This window comes from Dermacentor silvarum, chromosome 7, assembly GCF_013339745.2.
Source record: "Dermacentor silvarum isolate Dsil-2018 chromosome 7, BIME_Dsil_1.4, whole genome shotgun sequence".
In the NCBI taxonomy this organism is placed as follows: Eukaryota; Metazoa; Arthropoda; class Arachnida; order Ixodida; family Ixodidae; genus Dermacentor; species Dermacentor silvarum.
The window spans coordinates 277,184-296,221 of record NC_051160.1 but is presented as its reverse complement, the minus strand read 5'-3'; the positions used below and the strand labels follow the sequence as shown (position 1 = coordinate 296,221).

General features: G+C 48.9%; 2 protein-coding genes across 2 annotated transcripts in view; both read right to left on the bottom strand.

Annotated features, from left to right (window-relative positions):
• The window catches only part of LOC119457436 (uncharacterized), a 742,184-nt gene that overhangs the window by 596,245 nt on the left and 126,901 nt on the right, over positions 1 to 19,038 (bottom strand). The window lies entirely within an intron of this gene.
• Positions 1 to 19,038, bottom strand: part of LOC119457437 (uncharacterized) — a 263,718-nt gene that overhangs the window by 189,916 nt on the left and 54,764 nt on the right. The window contains exon 3 of the mRNA XM_037718989.2: positions 1,313 to 1,453. Within this exon, the coding sequence (XP_037574917.1) occupies positions 1,313 to 1,453 (141 nt within the window). The remainder of the gene's footprint in view (positions 1 to 1,312; positions 1,454 to 19,038) is intronic.

Sequence of the window (19,038 nt, the reverse complement as noted above, 5' to 3'; positions counted from 1 at the left end):
GCACCGCTATGGGCGGCGGCGTGCTGTCAAAATTACCATTACTCCCATTACTACCGTTACTCTAAAGCAAAAAAGCATCACATCCCCCCCCCCCCCCCCCCTCAGCAGTTCTAGTGGTGGTTTTCAACAGCATATCTGGACATCCACTTTCACAGGGCCGAGTTGGCGGGTCCATTTATTTTTATTTTTCAAGGGACACCATGAGGCCTCTTCTGTCGCGCATCGTGGTTTCCCCACGTAAAGAGGTGCTCGAGGATGTACAAAACAAAGATACACATACATAACTCATGGTCCAATCTGGAGGATTGGCCTAGTTGCTCTAAGTGGCACGTGCCAAACGCTCATTGGTGGGGCAGCCCAATTAAGGTTGAGAAAAGCCGAATCTCATTACCTCATTGAATCTAATCGATTACTATGCTAGACTGATCGTCTCCCCTCCCTGCCGTAGTTTTTCTTTTATTAATTCATTTATTTACTTATTATTAGTTTTTGTTAATTATTTCACGGTTTCCTTCTGGTTCCTTTTTTTCTGTCACAAACATTTTTGCTATCCAAGCTCTAACATCCAAATTGTGAATTCCCTTGTTTTTATGCGCTTAATTTACCCATTCGATTCATGGCCAATCGCCCACTGTGGGTATGTAGTACAACCACTCAGGTCAACAACCACCACTACCACCAGAAGGCGCAACTTCAACAAACAAGTAAGACTCGCACTTGTCTTAATTTTCAAAAGGAGATTGCCCACTCTAACCTGCAAATGTTCACTTCAACAAACACCGCACGATACAGTATACGGCTTACTGGGCATTATATTTTGCCAGCCATTGCGTCACTGCATCGTGTCACGTGTGAAACCATAATTTTTATTCTTCGTGAACACGCTTTTCTGTCCCTGGTCGAAATCACTACAATATACTCCTGCTTACTTGGTCTTGCAGAAGTCTCTTCGTACCAAGAACACGAAGAGCTTTCAGTAAGACTAAAAAGAAACAGACGATCGCGTCAAACAATAAGAAACAGACGAATCACCGCCAAACGAACGGGCCTATTTGTCGCACGGTATGCGTTTCCACGAGAACACCGAGAAACAGACAATCAGGATGACCAGCGAAGAGCAAGCGATAACTACGACCAACGAGAAACAGACGAGCACGATAAAATTAGAGGAGCGAACGCACATGTTGTACGATATATGTGTTTCAGGTCTTTGTGACCGTTTGCTACAGTCATTCGTAGAACTTTTACGCATGGGGAGGACTGCTATAAGCGACTAATGAGAGATGGTCGCCCAGAGAAAGAAAAGACTCACCGGTGACGCAGACAGGCACCCCGTGGAGGAATTCTATGCGGAAGCCCTTCTTGCATTGGCACTGCCAGTGGATGCAGTCCGAGTGAGCATCGCCCAGCTCGCACGCCGTCCTCGTAATGCATGTCTCGCCGAGCCGCCGCTCTGCGCACCAACACAGGCACACACGCGTTAAAAAAAGATAGGACGAAAGGGCAACGTTTAGTACAAGACACAGTATAACTATATCCAATAAATACGCAAGTAAAACGTCTCTTCGGATATAAAATTCCGGCAGAACCCACCTCACAATGATTGTGGACGTTAATGCAATTAACAGTCTTAGCAATTAACATCCAAGCAACCCAGTTGCGTCGGTGCTCCACGCTCGACCGTTCTAACCTGCAACGCGCGCAATCTTCTTAACCAATTCGCCACTTTTAATTCAGCTTTTGATTCCTGCGACGCTGATGTCATTGCCGTAACTGAAACTATAGCTGTGCCGAAACATTAACGATCATGAAGTTTTCTCGAATGTCTCGCACTTTGCAATTTATCGTTGTGATCGCACGTTGCGTCAGGGCGGTGGTGTACTGCTAGCCACCAAATGAATGTATTGTCACGGCTTATTCTTGTGAAATCTCATCTAGGAAGCATTTGGTTAGGTGCCGAGCTTGGTTATCGCAAATTTATCTTTGGTGTATATATGTTATCGTCCGCCCTCATACACGGGCGACTTTGTCAGTGAGTCACATGATCTGCTAGGCACTATTCACACTCAATTTCCAAACGCTCCCTTCTTCCTAATGGGAGATTTTAATTTCCCAAACATACAATGGTCTTCAGTCCCGCCTACACCTCACCCCCCTTCGGTCGAATCGAACAACTTTTTGAATCTCTGCTCATTGTTTGCTCTTTCACAGCTGGCTTGTGAGCCGACCAGACTGGCAAATGGAACAGCCAACACGCTTGACTTAATACTAACTTCGTGGCCTGGACTTGCGTCTAATATTTTGTACTGACCTGGTTTAAGTGACCACCTATTTTTGGAATTCACGGTTAACAATCCTATCTCAGAAAGGCATCTTTTATCTTGGATTACAGTTATTTTACAGATTACGGTTACAAAGGTATCTTGGATTACAGAAAAGCAAATTTTGAGGCAATTAATACTGAGTTATCGAATGTTCTCGACTTCATTCGTAGTAATTTTGACGACCGTACTGTTGATGATAACTGGAAGCTTTTTAAAACTTAACTTCACGAACTCGTAAAAAAGTAAATCCCCTTGCGCAAGCTCTCCTGCAATATCAACGTTCCTTGGTACAGCGCTCACTTAAAACGCCTAGCAAATAGAAAAAAAGAAGCCGGCAGATCCCACGCCCTGTGGAAATCGATGTTATGCGAAGCAGTGTGCGGGGAACCTACTCACTCACTCACTCACTCACTCACTCACTCACTCACTCACTCACTCACTGGGTCATTGCCATTTTAGGCAGCTGTTTCATGGCCAACATTGACACGCATGTCATGGCCTATCATTTATGTTCGCCACACACTCTTGTCATACTATGCCAATTTTGGTACATACCAAGTTAACGAAACGAGACGTATGCGGATAGCACCGAGACGTATGCGGATAGCACCGAGACGTATGCGGATAGATAGATAGATAGATAGATAGATAGATAGATAGATAGATAGATAGATAGATAGATAGATAGATAGATAGATAGATAGATAGATAGATAGATAGATAGATAGATAGATAGATAGATAGATAGATAGATAGATAGATAGATATAGATAGATAGATAGATAGATAGATAGATAGATAGATAGATAGATAGATAGATAGATAGATAGATAGATAGATAGATAGATAGATAGATAGATAGATAGATAGATAGATAGATAGATAGATAGATAGATAGATAGATAGATAGATAGATAGATAGATAGATAGATAGATAGATAGATAGATAGATAGATAGATAGATAGATAGATAGATAGATAGATAGATAGATAGATAGATAGATAGATAGATAGATAGATAGATAGATAGATAGATAGATAGATAGATAGATAGATAGATAGATAGATAGATAGATAGATAGATAGATAGATAGATAGATAGATAGATAGATAGATAGATAGATAGATAGATAGATAGATAGATAGATAGATAGATAGATAGATAGATAGATAGATAGATAGATAGATAGATAGATAGATAGATAGATAGATAGATAGATAGATAGATAGATAGATAGATAGATAGATAGATAGATAGATAGATAGATAGATAGATAGATAGATAGATAGATAGATAGATAGATAGATAGATAGATAGATAGATAGATAGATAGATAGATAGATAGATAGATAGATAGATAGATAGATAGATAGATAGATAGATAGATAGATAGATAGATAGATAGATAGATAGATAGATAGATAGATAGATAGATAGATAGATAGATAGATAGATAGATAGATAGATAGATAGATAGATAGATAGATAGATAGATAGATAGATAGATAGATAGATAGATAGATAGATAGATAGATAGATAGATAGATAGATAGATAGATAGATAGATAGATAGATAGATAGAGATAGATAGATAGATAGATAGATAGATAGATAGATAGATAGATAGATAGATAGATAGATAGATAGATAGATAGATAGATAGATAGATAGATAGATAGATAGATAGATAGATAGATAGATATAGATAGATAGATAGATAGATAGATAGATAGATAGATAGATAGATAGATAGATAGATAGATAGATAGATAGATAGATAGATAGATAGATAGATAGATAGATAGATAGATAGATAGATAGATAGATAGATAGATAGATAGATAGATAGATAGATAGATAGATAGATAGATAGATAGATAGATAGATAGATAGATAGATAGTCGCGGTAGCTGGTCGCTGACGAACAAGCTCGAGGACACAAACGCGGTGTTGAGGTCGGGTACAGAAGGAAGTTCCAACTGTAGAAGGCCACAAGAGCAGTCACTGAGGGCAGAATGGGTGCTCAGGAAGCCATGGCCGATGATGACGTCATGGGGACGCTGGTGTAGAACGGTGAATAGAACTGGGGTCTGGTGGGCAGCGAAGCTAACACGCATAGTGCAAATGCCAACGACGCAAGGTGCACCGCCGTCGGCAACGCAAACGACAGGCGACGTGGCGGGCTCTCACCTTGCGGACACGACAAGAAAGGCGAGCGCTCATTACAGATAGTTGCACCCCAGAGTCTATAAGCGCCGAAACAGGCACACTGTCCACTTCTACGTACAAAAGGTTTTATCAGGTAGCCAGGGTCAACAAAGGATTTCCGGGGCGGTTGGCCAATGCAGTATCATCTCTGGGAGCTGCATTGGTCAGTTTTCCGAAGATGGACGACGAGGGTATGGCGACGGCGGGCGACGGGGCAGCGGAGAGCGCGAACGCCGGTTCTGTGGGGATGGCGAGCGGTCGTAGCGTGGAGTCGGGGCAGGGACATCAGGGTGCGGTAAATCATCGCGAGCACGAAACGAAGAGGCCCGACTGTCTTCCGGGCGGTAAGTGTACGCGGGGCGAGGTGACGACGGCCGGCGTTAGCGACACTGGCGGGAAATATGGCATATCCCATTGCAGTTAAAGCATATTGGCTTGTCGTCGCGCGTGCGCCACTGGTTTGGATCGCAGTATCCGGGATAGGTCGATTGTGGGCGGGGAGGTCGAAAGAAATTGCTGACCGCAGGGCGACTTACAACACAGATGGGATGAATGCCTGTGTTCGCACTCCCCTTCACGTACGACGGCTTGGATCAACGATACTGCCGCGCGGGACTCGTAAGAACGGGCCTGAGGAACAGATGGAGACGCAGCCTCGATACTACGCCGCACAAGACGCAGGAAGCTTTCGGTACCAGGCGGCCGGACGTCCTCACACGTTCAGGTAACGGCGGTGTTAGGGAGCCGCAAGATTTGTTGCTCTTCGCTTCTTCAAAGCGTCGGCACTCATTTATGATGTCGTCGATGGTAGAGCAGTCCTTATATAGCAGTAAATTAAAGGCGTCATCGGCGATGCCTTCAAGTATGTGGCTGACTTTGTCAGCTTCAGGAATTTTGTCGTCAACCCGCCGACACAGAGCTAACACGTCCTGAATGTGACGACATATGGTTCACTTTATGTTTGGGCCCGGCACGAAAGTTCCTTCTTGGCGGCTCGCTGGCGCCCGACGGGCTTCCCGAAGAGCTCCTGTAGTCTGTGCTTGCAGGTGTCCCAACTAGTCAGTTCCTGCTCGTGTGTTTGGAACCAAACACGGTGGTGGTGGTGAAAACATTTATTTCGCTATGGAGGGACAGGAAGTATGCTTGGACCAGCCAGTAAGGAACTGGTCCTTACAAATACTGGGTGGAGGTCCCTAGTTCGAGACCACAGTGGCGGTAGCCGGCGCCCGAGCGCGCCCAACTAAGGCTTGTTGGGCCTGTAAGTCGTGGCAGCCGAGCAGGGTCGCCTCCCAGTCTTCCCGGGTTGGGTTGGGGATGGGGGGGATGGCCGGGTTGGAGGGGCAGGCCCAGGCAGTTGCCACTAAAGGAGGGGTCAAAATGTTTTAGAACTGCCGGGCACAGCAAAGTACTCTTGGTTAGAAGGCGGAGAAAGAGCCGCTCATCCTCCTTCCTGAGGCCTTTACATGGGCGGGGGTAAAGGCGATGACTATCTTGATAGTATATTGTAATATCTTTAAAGGTATAGGCCGGATTAAAATCGGGTTCCTGATCGGGTGGGGAGGAGAAAACAGCCCGGTGAGAGAGCGCGCGGGCGGCTGCGTCTGCTGCCTCGTTTCCTGCTAACCCCTGATGAGCAGGGCACCATATAAAGTAACGGTGCGCGGGGTCCGTATCCCGTAAGCAATTTCTGTAGATATGATAGGCTAGAGAGGGGGTCCAGCTTTGTTCGACGTTCCGACAGGCCCCTCTCGAGTCGGTGATTATGTATTTCGAATCGGAATGTGAGGCCGCGAGAGCGATGGCGACTTCTTCCGCGTGTGTTGCATTGCGGGCTCTAAAGGTGAGGCCGTTAACTGTATTGCTGTTGTGAACTACCGCCGCCGTGTACCATCCCCCGTGGTGAGGACCGGAGGCATCCACGTAGTAGACACCCATTTTGTTGCCATAATTTCGGGCTAGAGCTTCCGCGCGCGCCAGGCGCCGGCCATTATAATCTTCATGTGACATGTTAGTTGGAACAGGTCGCACGTGGAGGGCGCGTTTCCACAGTTCTGGGATGCGAAACCTATCATCCATGGGAATTGTGTGTTGGATATGGAGTCGAGCAAGAAGGCAGCGACCTGACTCCGTTTGCGACAGGCGTGTGTACTGGTTTGTGAGGTGCGCTTTCCGGAGCTCCCGGAAAGTGTTCACCACCCCAAGGACCATAAGACGGCTGTTGGACGTGGTGACGGGGAGGTCCGAGCACGTTTAACAATTTTGCGGAGGATGACCTCAAGGGCCTCCTCCTCTTGTTTCCGTAGGTGAAGGTAAGGAGTCGAATAGAGAATTCGACTGGTCACGAAGGCTTTTGCCAGCCGTAATTGGGCATCCTTACTTCGTAACCCCCCGCGTTTGTTGGAAACCCGGCGGACCATGCGGCCCACCTGGTCCCCCACTTACGGAGTTTGGCCAATGTAGTATCTGGCTGTCCGTGTTTGTGGATGTAGAGTCCGAGTACCCGGATCTTTTCAGCTTCGTATATAGGACCACTGTCAAGAGACAAAAGATTTGAGTTGTGCACTTCGGCGAGGGTCGAAGGTGCACAAATTCTGATTTGTTTTTTTTTTTTGTTTTTTTTTTGGGGGGGGGGGGGAATTGAAGACCGCAGCGGCTAGCGTAGTGGTCTACTATCGTCGCCGCTGTTTGCAGGCTGGTTTCAATGTCCGCTATGCTGCCCTGCGTGGCCCACAAGGTGATGTCATCGGCGTACAGGGCGTGCTGTACGCCAGCGACACCACCCAGCTGTGCCGGCAGGTGCATCATGGCCAGATTGAAAAGTAGTGGGGACAGTACCGCGCCCTGGGGGGTTCCTCGCGTGCCGAGTAGGTAAGGAGCGTGCTCTCTGTCTGGAATGCCAATGTAGGAATGTCGATCCGTGAAAAATTGGCGTATGTATCGGAATGTGTTGAGGCCACAGTCGGTCTGATTTAAGTGAGTGAGTATGATCTCGTGTATTACGTTGTCAAATGCCCCCTTAAGATCCAAGGCGAGTACTGCTCGGTCATTATGGGGGCATTCGAGGGGGCCAAGTACTTCCCGATTGAGTTGCAGGAGGACATCCTGTGCGGATCTGTGTGGGCGAAATCCGAACATGCTGTCCCAAACACATTTTTGTGTTCAAGATATGCAGATAGCCGGTCCCGCACCATTGTCTCCATTATATTTTGCCCACACAGGAGGTGAGAGAGATGGGGCGGAGGTTATCTGTGTCAATTGGTTTGCCTGCTTTAGGAATAAAGGTTACCAGAGCCGTTTTCCAGTCTATTGGCAGGGGGGCGTCGCCGCGCCAAATTGCATTGATGTAGTCGAGGAGGGACTGGTATGCCGTGTAGGGCAGGTTCGCCAGAAGCTTCACGGTGACATTATCCTCGCTCTATTCTTGCACGACATTCAATCATCGCTTGATAATAACGTACCTGTCCATGCATTTGGCCTTGATTTCGAAAAAGCGTTCGATAAAGTACCTCATGCTCGTTTACTACTCAAACTCTCACGATTAAATCTGCACCAATCAGTTCTTAATTGGATTCACGCATTTTTAACCGACCGTCATCAGTTCATCCATGCAAATACATATTCATCTTCGTTTATGCAAGTCTTATCCGGTGTCCCTCAGGGCACGGTCCGCGGGCCACTTCTGTTTTTAATATATATTAACGACTTACCCCTTCATGTGTCATCGAAAATGCGCCTCTTCGCCGATGATTGTATTTTGTACCGCCCTATAACAGACTCTTCCGATATCTCAATCATCCAGAACGATCTTCATCATATAAAAGAGTGGTGTAAAATTTGGTTGATGTCTCTCAACGTTAATAAAACTATACTAATTTCATTTCACCGTCGTCGCAACTTTTCAACTCCTGAATACACCATTAACAACTGTCCTATAAGTCTCAGCGACTCGTTGAAATACCTCGGGGTTAATATCTCCCACGACTTAACATGGACCAACCATGTTAATCAAATTACTAATTCTACCAACCGTGTCTTGGGCTACATCCGTCGCAATCTCCCCCTTGCACCTTCCTCTATTAAGCTCTTAGCATACAACACACTCGTCCGTCCAAAACTTGAGTATGCAAGTGCAATATATGACCCTTTCCAATTAAACCTAATTAAGACACTCGAAGCAGTCCAGAACCAAGCTACTAGATTCATCTTGAGTGATTATTCCTACAACTCTAGTATCACAGCGCTGAAATCGCAACTTGATCTACCCGCCCTGGCTTATCGCCGCAGAAATTCTCGACTAAATCTGTATCACAAGTTCTTTCACTGTTTGCCGCCTAAAAACGAGCTCATCGTTCCCGTCCATCGCATGTCACGCAACAACCATCCAAACGCCGTCATCCCTCCACGTGCCCACACCACAACATTTCATCAATCATTCTTTATTCGTACTGCGCGTGACTGGAATCGCCTTCCCGGCCATATCGCTACGATCACCGACCATGCAGCATTCAAATCCGCCGTCGAAGAAATCGCAGGCATCGACGCTAACCCATAGGATTATCGTGTACACTGCTGCGCATCATTAATATTTTATTTATTCCTGCCTTGTATTCGCTAACTGATTTGTATTTATTTGACCTGTATTCCCCAATTTTTACTGTAATTATGTTCTATCCCCTGTACCCACCCCTCATGTAATGTCCCTAACGGGACCCTTGAGGTATAATAAAATAAAATAAATAAATAAATAAATCCTTTGCCGGGGCAGTGCCTCGTTTCATTTTGGCAAGGGCCGCCCGCAGATCATGGAGCTGGAACGGTTGATCCAGTTCCGTGTTCTCTCTGCCTGCATAAGAGTACGCAGACCCACGGGAGTCTTGTGCTGTGCACAAATACTGGTCCCGGAGTTTCTGTGCCAGTTGAGTTGTGTTGCCAAGGAAAGCGTGCACGGCTCTCTGCAAATGTTTCTGTGTTTCTGTTCGTGCTTGAGTTGGGTCGATGAGGGCTCAAAAGAGGCGCCATGTGTTGCGGCTGGACATTTGTCGCGCGGCCGTGTTGCATCTATCCACCCAGTTGGAGTCGGCGAGTTGGGCCACGTACTCGGCCGCTCTCTGGGTGAGCTCGGAAATTCGAGCTTTAAGCTTTGTGTTGTGTTTCTGGCGTCGCCAGCGGCGGACGAGGCTGCGACGGGCTTCCCAGAGGTGTAGGAGGTGGTTATCCACGTCCGTGACTGCCTATGACAGCTGGATCTGAGTTTCATGTGAGCGAAGGTGTTTCAGCAGGTGTTGGGACCATGCTGAATAACCCTGCTCGGAAATGGGTGTGTTATCTAATGTGTCAAAGTTTTGCCTAAATGTGGTCCAATCTGGGATACGGGCTTGTGTTTTGGAACGCTTGAGGGGGCGTGTGTATAGTGTAGTGTTAAGGATGCAGTGGTCGCTACCGAGGGTTTCCTCGGTGTTGAGCCAGTCTGCGTGTCTTATGTTGCGAGTGAAGGTCAAGTCCGGACACGTATCTCGTGTCACGGAGTTTTCTAGCCGGGTTGGGTGGACGGGGTCCGTGTGGAGGGTGAGGCCCAACGTAGACGCAAGCTCCGCCAGCTTACGTCCGCGCAACTCCTCTCTGCGATACCCCCACAGCTGACTGGGAGCGTTAAAATCGCCCACAATCAAGAGGGGATCGCGACCCGTTACTTTTAGTGCGCGGCAAAAGAGGTCCGCAAAAGTCACTCGCTTGAGTTTGGGAGAGCAATACACGTTTAGCACATGCAGTGGAGGGTCCCTACGGCGGAGTGGTAGGATAGTCAGCATTACATAGGAATACTCGAGTTGTAGGTCGATATCCACTAAGTTGGCTGTGTATGCTTTGTGTACGAGAAGACAAGACGCGGGATCCTGTTGGAACGTCGTGTAGTTTGGAAGTGCGGCGCCCAGTCCTGGCCCCTGGAGGGCAATCACGGCTGGTAAAGACTCGAAGGTTTCAAGGTAGAGGCGGAAATAGGCCCGCATAGTACGGTTCTTAAAACATCTACAATTCCATTGTGTTATTGATGTTGAAATTGCCGAATTGGAGGTGGGGGAACGCCTTTGATTAAGGTGTCTCGCCATGGTTGGAATTTTGTAAGGGGGAGGAGGAGGGAGTGGCTGCCCCAGAGCCAGCTCTTTGCGCGACCAAGGGGGTGATGACAGAACGAACGCGGCAGTTGTCTTCATTCTCCGACTCATTGATCAGACAGTTGAATTTTGAAGGACGGGATACGTCCTTAACGGGCACCAACCAGCGAAGGAGGCGGGGGTTGTCCATGATGTGTTTTGAGATCATCGCGGGGATGGCAGTCATGACCTTGATCAAGATCTGGTCCATGGCGGTCTCGATCATAGATCCCAGTTTGGAGGTAAGGCGCTCCTCCATCGCGGAGATGGTTGCCACGAGGGCAGGCGAGAGCTCCGCGTCGCTCTCCATAGCGTCCGAGTTCTGCTGGCTCGGAGCGGCGGGTGCCAATTTTGATTCTAAATTTTGAATTTTGTTGAGCAAAAGCTCATTTTGTGCCCGGAGCACGTCGATCTGTTTTTGTATTCCGCGTCGAGCTGGGAGACGGTGGGAGGGGAGGAGGAAGGGCGGGGGGAGCAGGAGACAACCCTAGCCCAGCTGCTCACCTGTTTGCCGTGTTGAGGCGTTGATGCCCGGACGCCGGCAGCGCCATCTGTCGCCGGGAAGTGGCAGGTGTGCTTGCCGCTTGGCGGCGGCTGTGGGGGTGTCTTCTTCCCGTGCGCTGACGTCACCGACAGGGGAGGAGGTGACAGAGTTTTGGGGTCGGCGCCGTGAGCACCACGCGGCGCTCCGCCATTGGCTTCTGGAGTCGGATGACTTGGTGCTTTTTTAGGTCGGCGGGTTGTTCGGGGGTTTATGGCATTTGGCCTTGTGGCCGGGCAACTTGAGTTGGCGGAATTTTCCCGTGCAGTCGCGGGAGTTGGTTGCATGGGCTTGCCCACAGACTGCACAGGACGGAGTGCGTTCATGAGGTGCCTTCACTCCGTCGGCGGTCGGCACCGTATGGCCACATTTGTCGTTGTCCGGGCAGGGGCATGTGTCCGCCCGGTGGCCCACAGTGCCGCACCGCCCGCGGGCCGGGATGGTTCTCTTGTACGCACGCACAAGGGTCACCTCTGAGTTATAATGCACAAATCACGGCACCAATTTGCCCACGAAAGTGAGCGCCGCAACGTTGGAATTGCCAAGCTTGCGGATATCGGCAAGCTCTCCAGCACGCCACTGGATCTTGTTTTGGAGAGACTCACTGGTCTCGTGGTTGGCTACGGTGATGACGCCGCGGCACAACTCGCCGGTGAGTTTCAGGTGGCCGTGCATGAGGAGCTGGCCTTTTGATGAGTCAAGTTGAAAGTCACGCAGAAGCTTGTCCGCGACGGGCGGGTCTCGGGTGCCTGCGACGATGAGATTTTGCTCCCATGTGGGGAACAAGCTGAGAGACGCTGCGGCCTGGGTGCCCAAGTAGGCCGCTGCTCCTAGCTCGCCATGTTGGTATACATCCTTAAGAGCGACGGTCACCCGGGGCTTCAGGATGATAACAATGTCTTCGCGATGAAGCCGCGGAAGCGGCTTTGGTTTCCAAACGGGTCCGGTCTTACGTGGGAGCCCGCCGTGAAGCGCTGAAACGCGCGCACTAGCGTTTTGCAGTGTTGAGTGGTCTGGCGACGTGGCGGCTGGACTCTTGGAGTTGGCGTTCCTCTTGCGGGAGCGGCGTTCGACTAACTTGAAAAGTCCCTCGTTCTCGATGGGCGTAGAATCCGGGCTATCAGGCACTGAAGTTGCAGGAATGTCGGACCAGGCCATGATGTCCGAGGCGGGGCCGCGTGGTAGCTCTTGGGAAGCCATGTTGTCGCGGTAGGGCGACTCACTCGCGCCCTAGCGTCGGCACAGCCGTTAGGCCCAGCGCCGCCGCCAGGAGACGCAAATGAAAATCGGTCCTAAAAAGCCGAAAAATAGTACCACCTGGCTGCGAGTGGTGTCCCCAGGTAGCTCTCAATTTCAGGAAAGCAGTTGCAGCTGTTTTGGTAGGGTTGCAGTCGAAATTCCGTGGCTTCGGCCAAAGTTGGCGGAGCCGATGCACTGCACGTCCGCTCGCTCCGTGCGCTGCGTCTCTCTCCCCAACCAAACACGGGCCGTTCCCTTGAGGTAGTAGGTAACGTTAGCCAGCATGATGATTGGGTCCCACCGGTTGTTGCTGGCTCACTCGTATTCCGTTAACCAGTAACCAGTCTTCGGCGTCCATGGCATCCATACAAGAGAAGGTACCAGGTGTAGTGGTCGCCACATATTGCAGCGTCGGTATTCGTGCTAGTGTTCGCGTGTAACCAAGGTGGCCCGAGGTGGCTTCATCGTGGCAGGCTTGCAAGATTTCGCGGTGGAGAACTTCGGGAACTACTAGCAGATGGCTCTTCCTTGTTGGAGAGAAGTTCTTCCTATAGAGAACGCCATCGCGCAAACAGAATGAAGGTAGCCTCCGTGAAAATAATCTCGACACGTTCGTAGCTCGCCCTTCCAAGAACTCGATCAAGGTGTTGAGCTCTCGGTCGGCTTGCTGTTGCCGAGAGATGGCTGCCGCATTTAAGAATCCCTAAAAAGCCTGCGCATTCATCCGCATCTGCGCTCGGTAATTCAATAGGTGATCTGGAGAGGCAGTGAGCATCGAGGTGCTGTCTTCCCGATTTGTACACCACTGTCATACCGTACTCTTGAAGCCGTAAGCTCCAGCGTGCCAAACGTCCGTACGGGTCTTTCATATTGGTCAGCCAGCAAAGCGAATGATGGTCGCTTACTACTTGAAAGGCGCGACCGTATAAATACGGGCAAAACTTATCGTATCTTCTGCCGAGTACGGCGCGGTGCTTCTATAATAAAGCCCCTGAGCTTTGTGTATCGCGACAATATCAGTTAAACAGTATTGCCCTCTGGGCATGAGCTAGGTGGCGAGTGCTAAATAAAACACTTGGCGTTTGGTTGTGAAGGAGTGTGGTTGTCGTCTCGCATGCTCCGCTCCGTCGTGGCCTGCCAGCACGGCCTGACAGGAACGCCACACGACACGGTGTCATCAGTGGTATGTTTTTGAAAAACTTTGGTCTCTGAACGGATGTCAACGACAGCATGCAGCTCGAAGAAAGCGCCCAATCGACGCAGTGGGTAGGCCTCGCTCTTCAGCCACTGGACGCGCTCGACTTCTCGAACCCTGCAAGTTGGTCCTCGTGGAAGTCTCGCTTCGAAGATTATGCCGCTGCCTCTGGACTACAGAAAGCCTCGCAAGACATCCAAGTACGTACGATACTTTACTGCATGGGCCCGGACGCTCGTCCACTCCTGGAGACTTTTTCATTCGACGCAGACTCGTTAGCGTCCTACGACGCTGTTGTCAAACCCTTCACCGAGCACTTCGTCCTTCCTGCTAATGAACTGTACGAGTCGTCCCGCTTTCATAAGCGTGTCCAACAACCTGGCGAGAGTGTCGACACGTTTTACGCCGAACTCTGAAAGGTAGTAAAACGATGCAACTACCCGTCATCGGCAGTGGAAGAACGCTTGATTCGCGACAGGTTCGTTGTCAGCTTGCGAGATACGCATCTCTCTGTGCCGTTCCCCGAAGCTCACTTTCAAAGAAGCTTGGACGCAAGCTCGTCAGTCAGAGGACGCCGATAAGGAACGCTCACTCGCGCAGGCTACTTCGCAAGCCCTGGTGAATATTGATGCCGCAAAAGCTCGAAAGTTCCCTTCGCGACAGCGTGTGGACGCCAGAACAGCTCGCTCAATGGACGCGAAGACGGAACGCTGCCACCGTGAAGCTGCGGTTTCTCCGTACTGCGGTCGCGCGTTTCACGAAGGCTCAGAGTGGCCAGCACGGAACTCGGTCTGAAATTTTTGCAACAAGAAAGGCCATTTTGCTGAAGTTTGTCGCTCCAGAAAGTCGAAGCACGCCAAACTCAGTGCCATCGAGTTGCACGCTCTGGAGTCCTCTGCCAAAGCCAAGTTCGCGGATGTCACAGTCGACAATTACACCACTAAATTCAATGTTGACTCGGGAGCTGAGGTTTCCGCAGTCCTGAGTGACTTGCCGAGTCCCGGCTGAGCTCGACAACGTTGATGCAGTCTTGACAGGGCCCAGAGGACAACCTCTCCGTGTGCGGGGCTCGTATCTAGCCCATACATTGCTCAGCGGTAAGGTATAGCATATCATAAAATATAGTACATATCAATGACATGGATTACGTGTACATAGCATACATTACAAACATACGTGCAATTAAATACAAGAATCATGGTACAACTTTGTAAGTAGTAACAGCTTAGGTCCAACAGAGTAATATGAATACGAAAAAAGTTTTATATATATACAAGAACAATATGAAACCGACTTAAAATAATTATACATAGAACACACAAGAAACCAATTAGCACAATGTCAATCAGAAAAGAAAAACAAATATTTTTTCATAGCACTTTAAAGCAGTTTAATGATCTGAAGTTTTGCGCAATAGTGATCGTGTTAGGGTGTGCATTTACGAAGGATGGGACTAAGTATGCGAGTTGTTTTCTACCGTAGTTGGTCCTGCAAAATGGAACTCTAATATGGTCATGTCTGAAATTGTATTGGGTCTAACTTGAGAGGTTGTTTTGATAAAAAAATGAGTGAATTTTTCTCGAGTTCGCCTCGTATGTATATAGCGAGCTTAAGTTCGTATAGTTGATTAATTTTAAAAGCCCGTGTTTCAAGAAAAAAGGTGCCGTGTGATCACGGGGTCCAAGATTTTCAACACAGCAAACTGCTCGTTTTTGGAGACATATCAGCCGATCCAAGTTTGATTGGAATGTAGTCCCCCATACCAACAGGCAATAACTAATACGGGATTGAATTAAAGCATAATACAGAAAGCGTTTCCACCAAATAGAAACAAGGTATCTAATCCTAAACAATATGCCTACTGACCTACAAATACTAGAATGAATCTTCGTTACATGAGGTGTAAAACTCAGGTTCTCATCAAAAAGTACACCTAAAAATTTAAAAGCTGAAGTCCTCTCGATTACACAACTATTGAACTTGACACATAAAGTCATCCTCCGTCGCCGTGGCGGCCTCCACCTTCGGACCGTGAACGGCGTTGCGCTTCGCGATGCCATTCTGCAAGCAGCCCGCCTCGGACACCAAGAGGCCAAGCCAGACACCGTAATCATCAACACCCTCCAACACCTCGCCATCAAGTCCGTACTCAAAGACACTGCCTACGACTACTCCTACCAAGCGGCCCCGGAAGACTGCGCCCGCGGTCTGGTCCACGGGGTCCTTCTCGCCCACTCTTACGAAGACATTCAGGATCGTCTCAATCACGAGCTGAACCCTCCCATCCTCGACTTTAGACGCATGGGCTCCAAGGAGTCCATCATCATCCTTTTCGAACAAGACTGGGTGTCGAAGCACATCTACTACTCCTCCGTATTCTATAGGTGCTACCTCCTCAAAAAGAATATCGAGCACTGCCCCGTCTACGTTGGCCGTGAACACGGACAACGTGGACGGACGAAGAAGCCTCGACACTAAGGTGCTTCGCCCCTAAAATAACGAGTGCAGCGCCGGGCAGGTGACGCTGCATTCTCGACCCGGCCTCGAAATCCTCGTCTGACTGTTCCTACCCGCTCTAATTTGCTCGAAGACCAACTCGACGGTGTTACTGTTACGGTCCTTATTGACAATGGTGCACAGATCTCGTTGATGAGCGCTAGTCTTCGTGAGAAGCTGAAGAAAGTCCTGACACCCACCGTGCTACGTACAGTAAGAGTCGCCGATGGAAGCACACCTACTGTTGTTGGAACGTGTACTGCCCGCGTTACTATATCTGGCCATAGGACGAGCGCTCAGTTTCTTGTTCCCTACATCAGCATCAGGGAACAAATGGGTCGCTGTCGCGACGGACTATGCCACGCGTTACGCTATTACGCGCGCACTTCCAACGAGCTGTGCTACCGATGTAGCCGACTTGCTTCTCCACGATGTTATTCGGCATCACGGAGCGCCTCGTCAACTGCTCACCGATCGCGGTCCTTACTTCTTATCCCGTGTCATCGATGGCCTTCTACGCTCATGTTCCACAAAACACAAAGTCACCACCGCCTATAACCCTCACACAAACGGCCTCACCGAACGCCTGATACGCACCACAACCGACATGCTCTCCATGTACGTTTCCACCGACCACTGCGACGGGGATGCTGCATTACTCTTTGTTACATTTGCCTATAATTCTTCACGCCATGATACGGCAGGTGGTTCACCGTTGTATCTTCTTTTTGGCCGGGAACCGACACTCCCCATGGATACTTTACTACCAGCCGCTCAACAACAACCATCGGAGTAAGCACAAGATGCCATCGCAAGGGCGCACACTGCGCGTCATATCGCGCGCGACCGCCTTCAGATGTCACAGGTGTCACAGAAGAACCGTTACGATTGCCGTCACAAGGATGTATATTACGCTCCTGGATCCGTAGTGCCCCTCTGGTCGCCAACTGGTCGCGTTGGTCTCTCAGCGAAGCTTCTACCACGCTACCATGGTCCTTATCGCGTTCTGCGCCAAGATATCGACGTGACGTATGAGATTGCACCGGCACAGCCAATGTTATCATCTGCGCCGGTCCAGACTGACATAGTTCATGATGCCTGGCTAAATCCGTATAACCCGTCCGCTGATGCCGCACTCTGACCTGCCCGGAAGTGCGCGTGTTTTCTCCCGGGGGGTAATGCCGCGAGACAGAAGAAGAAGATCGGCACCGAAGCAGAGGTCCGCATTAGGCCGGCACCGAAGAAGAGGAAATAGAGGTTGCTCGCAGAGATATCATGGAAACAATAACATCATGGACTGAATTTCAGCACCTAACATTTCCGTGGAAAATTCATTGGTGTCCATCAAGACAATCGGAAGTCATCCTTACAAAATTACGTTGCCGTGTCCCACCATTAAATTTATATTTGCACAGGGCTGGTCGGGCGATATCGCCGCTGTGCCAATTCTGCCTAGAAATAGAAACCGTAGAACACTATTTTTTAATATGTCGTCGGTATAAATTACAAAGAAAAAGACTTCTTGAAATACCGCTTGCTAAATTAGGGTTAAATTTAACATCAGAATCAGTACTCACTTTCGGTGCCTCGGTATTGGGGATTCCGTTTGTGGTTTCATTCAATCAACAAAACGAATAAAATTTTAAATTCCCACTTTTACAATTCTCTGAGATATTTCAGTTTTAATTCATGGCATTAGTATTATAAATTATGCAGTTCAGAAAAATTAATCTGTCGGTTGTTCTGATTACTAAACTGCACATTAACTGTAGTTTCAGAATGCATATCTAAAAGTTCAAATGCTCTATTCTTGGCCAATCCCCCGAAGTTGGTACGAGCCATGTGCTGAGGACATCATCATCATCATCATCTTGGCTGGTTGCTGTTACGCCTTTGCTACTCGCCTGTAAATATTTTTAAATATACCATTTTTGAGCAACAATATCGTCTGCATGATAAATAGTAGTGTTCTATTGATTCAATTTCTTTACAATTGTGGCATAGAAGGGACATCGTTAGACCAGCTCTATGTAAATAAAAATTCAATTGCGGGATGCGACAGCGTAATCTGGTGTATACAACTTCCAGCTGCCGAGAAGGACACGACTGTTTATTCCAGCAAAAACCGAGATGCTGAAAGTCTGGAGATGGTTTCAGCGGCAAAGTGTTTAAATCATGTTTCAAACAAAATTTTCTGTATCTCGATGCAGTGACGTAAGCTGCATTCGGCAAAACAGGGATCAAAGGTCCACTTAGAGACGTCCTGGTTAATATATCTGCCATTTCGTTTAGACATAAACCGCTGTGGTCAGGAACCCACAGCAAGTTAATTTCTATTGCGATAGCAATTATATGGACACTCCAAGCAGATTTCTGCCGTCGGCGTCGTCGTCGCTGTGAGGTTCCGTATAGAGTCTAACGGCGATGAAATCGTCGCCGCGTGCCGTATACTGTATGTGCGAGTGAAAGCGTGCGTCCCTCCCACGGGGAGCGAACGCACGGCGGAGAGCAAACGCGACGTCTTCCGTCGCGCGAAAGGCCGTGGGGGGAAAGGAAGGAGGGAGGGAGGGGAGGCGACCTTTAGCTGCAGCACCAAATGCGCATTCATATAAAAACGTTGCTAGGCGAGAAGGAGATAAGGACTTCCGACGCTGCTCGACGAGTGTCCCCTTCTGATCTCGTCGAAAACCTCCGAGCCGCCGCCAGAGGCACCGGCAACAGTCACCAACACCGCGCGCGTTCAGTGCGAATGCGGGCGAAACGTCGAAGGCGTCGACAACAGTTCTGCACGCTGCTGGTGCTGCTGCATGTCGAAGTTCATACAGCTGATAAAACTACTATCCTTACTCCGTATAGCTCTCTCCTAATTTGCTATCGCAATTGAT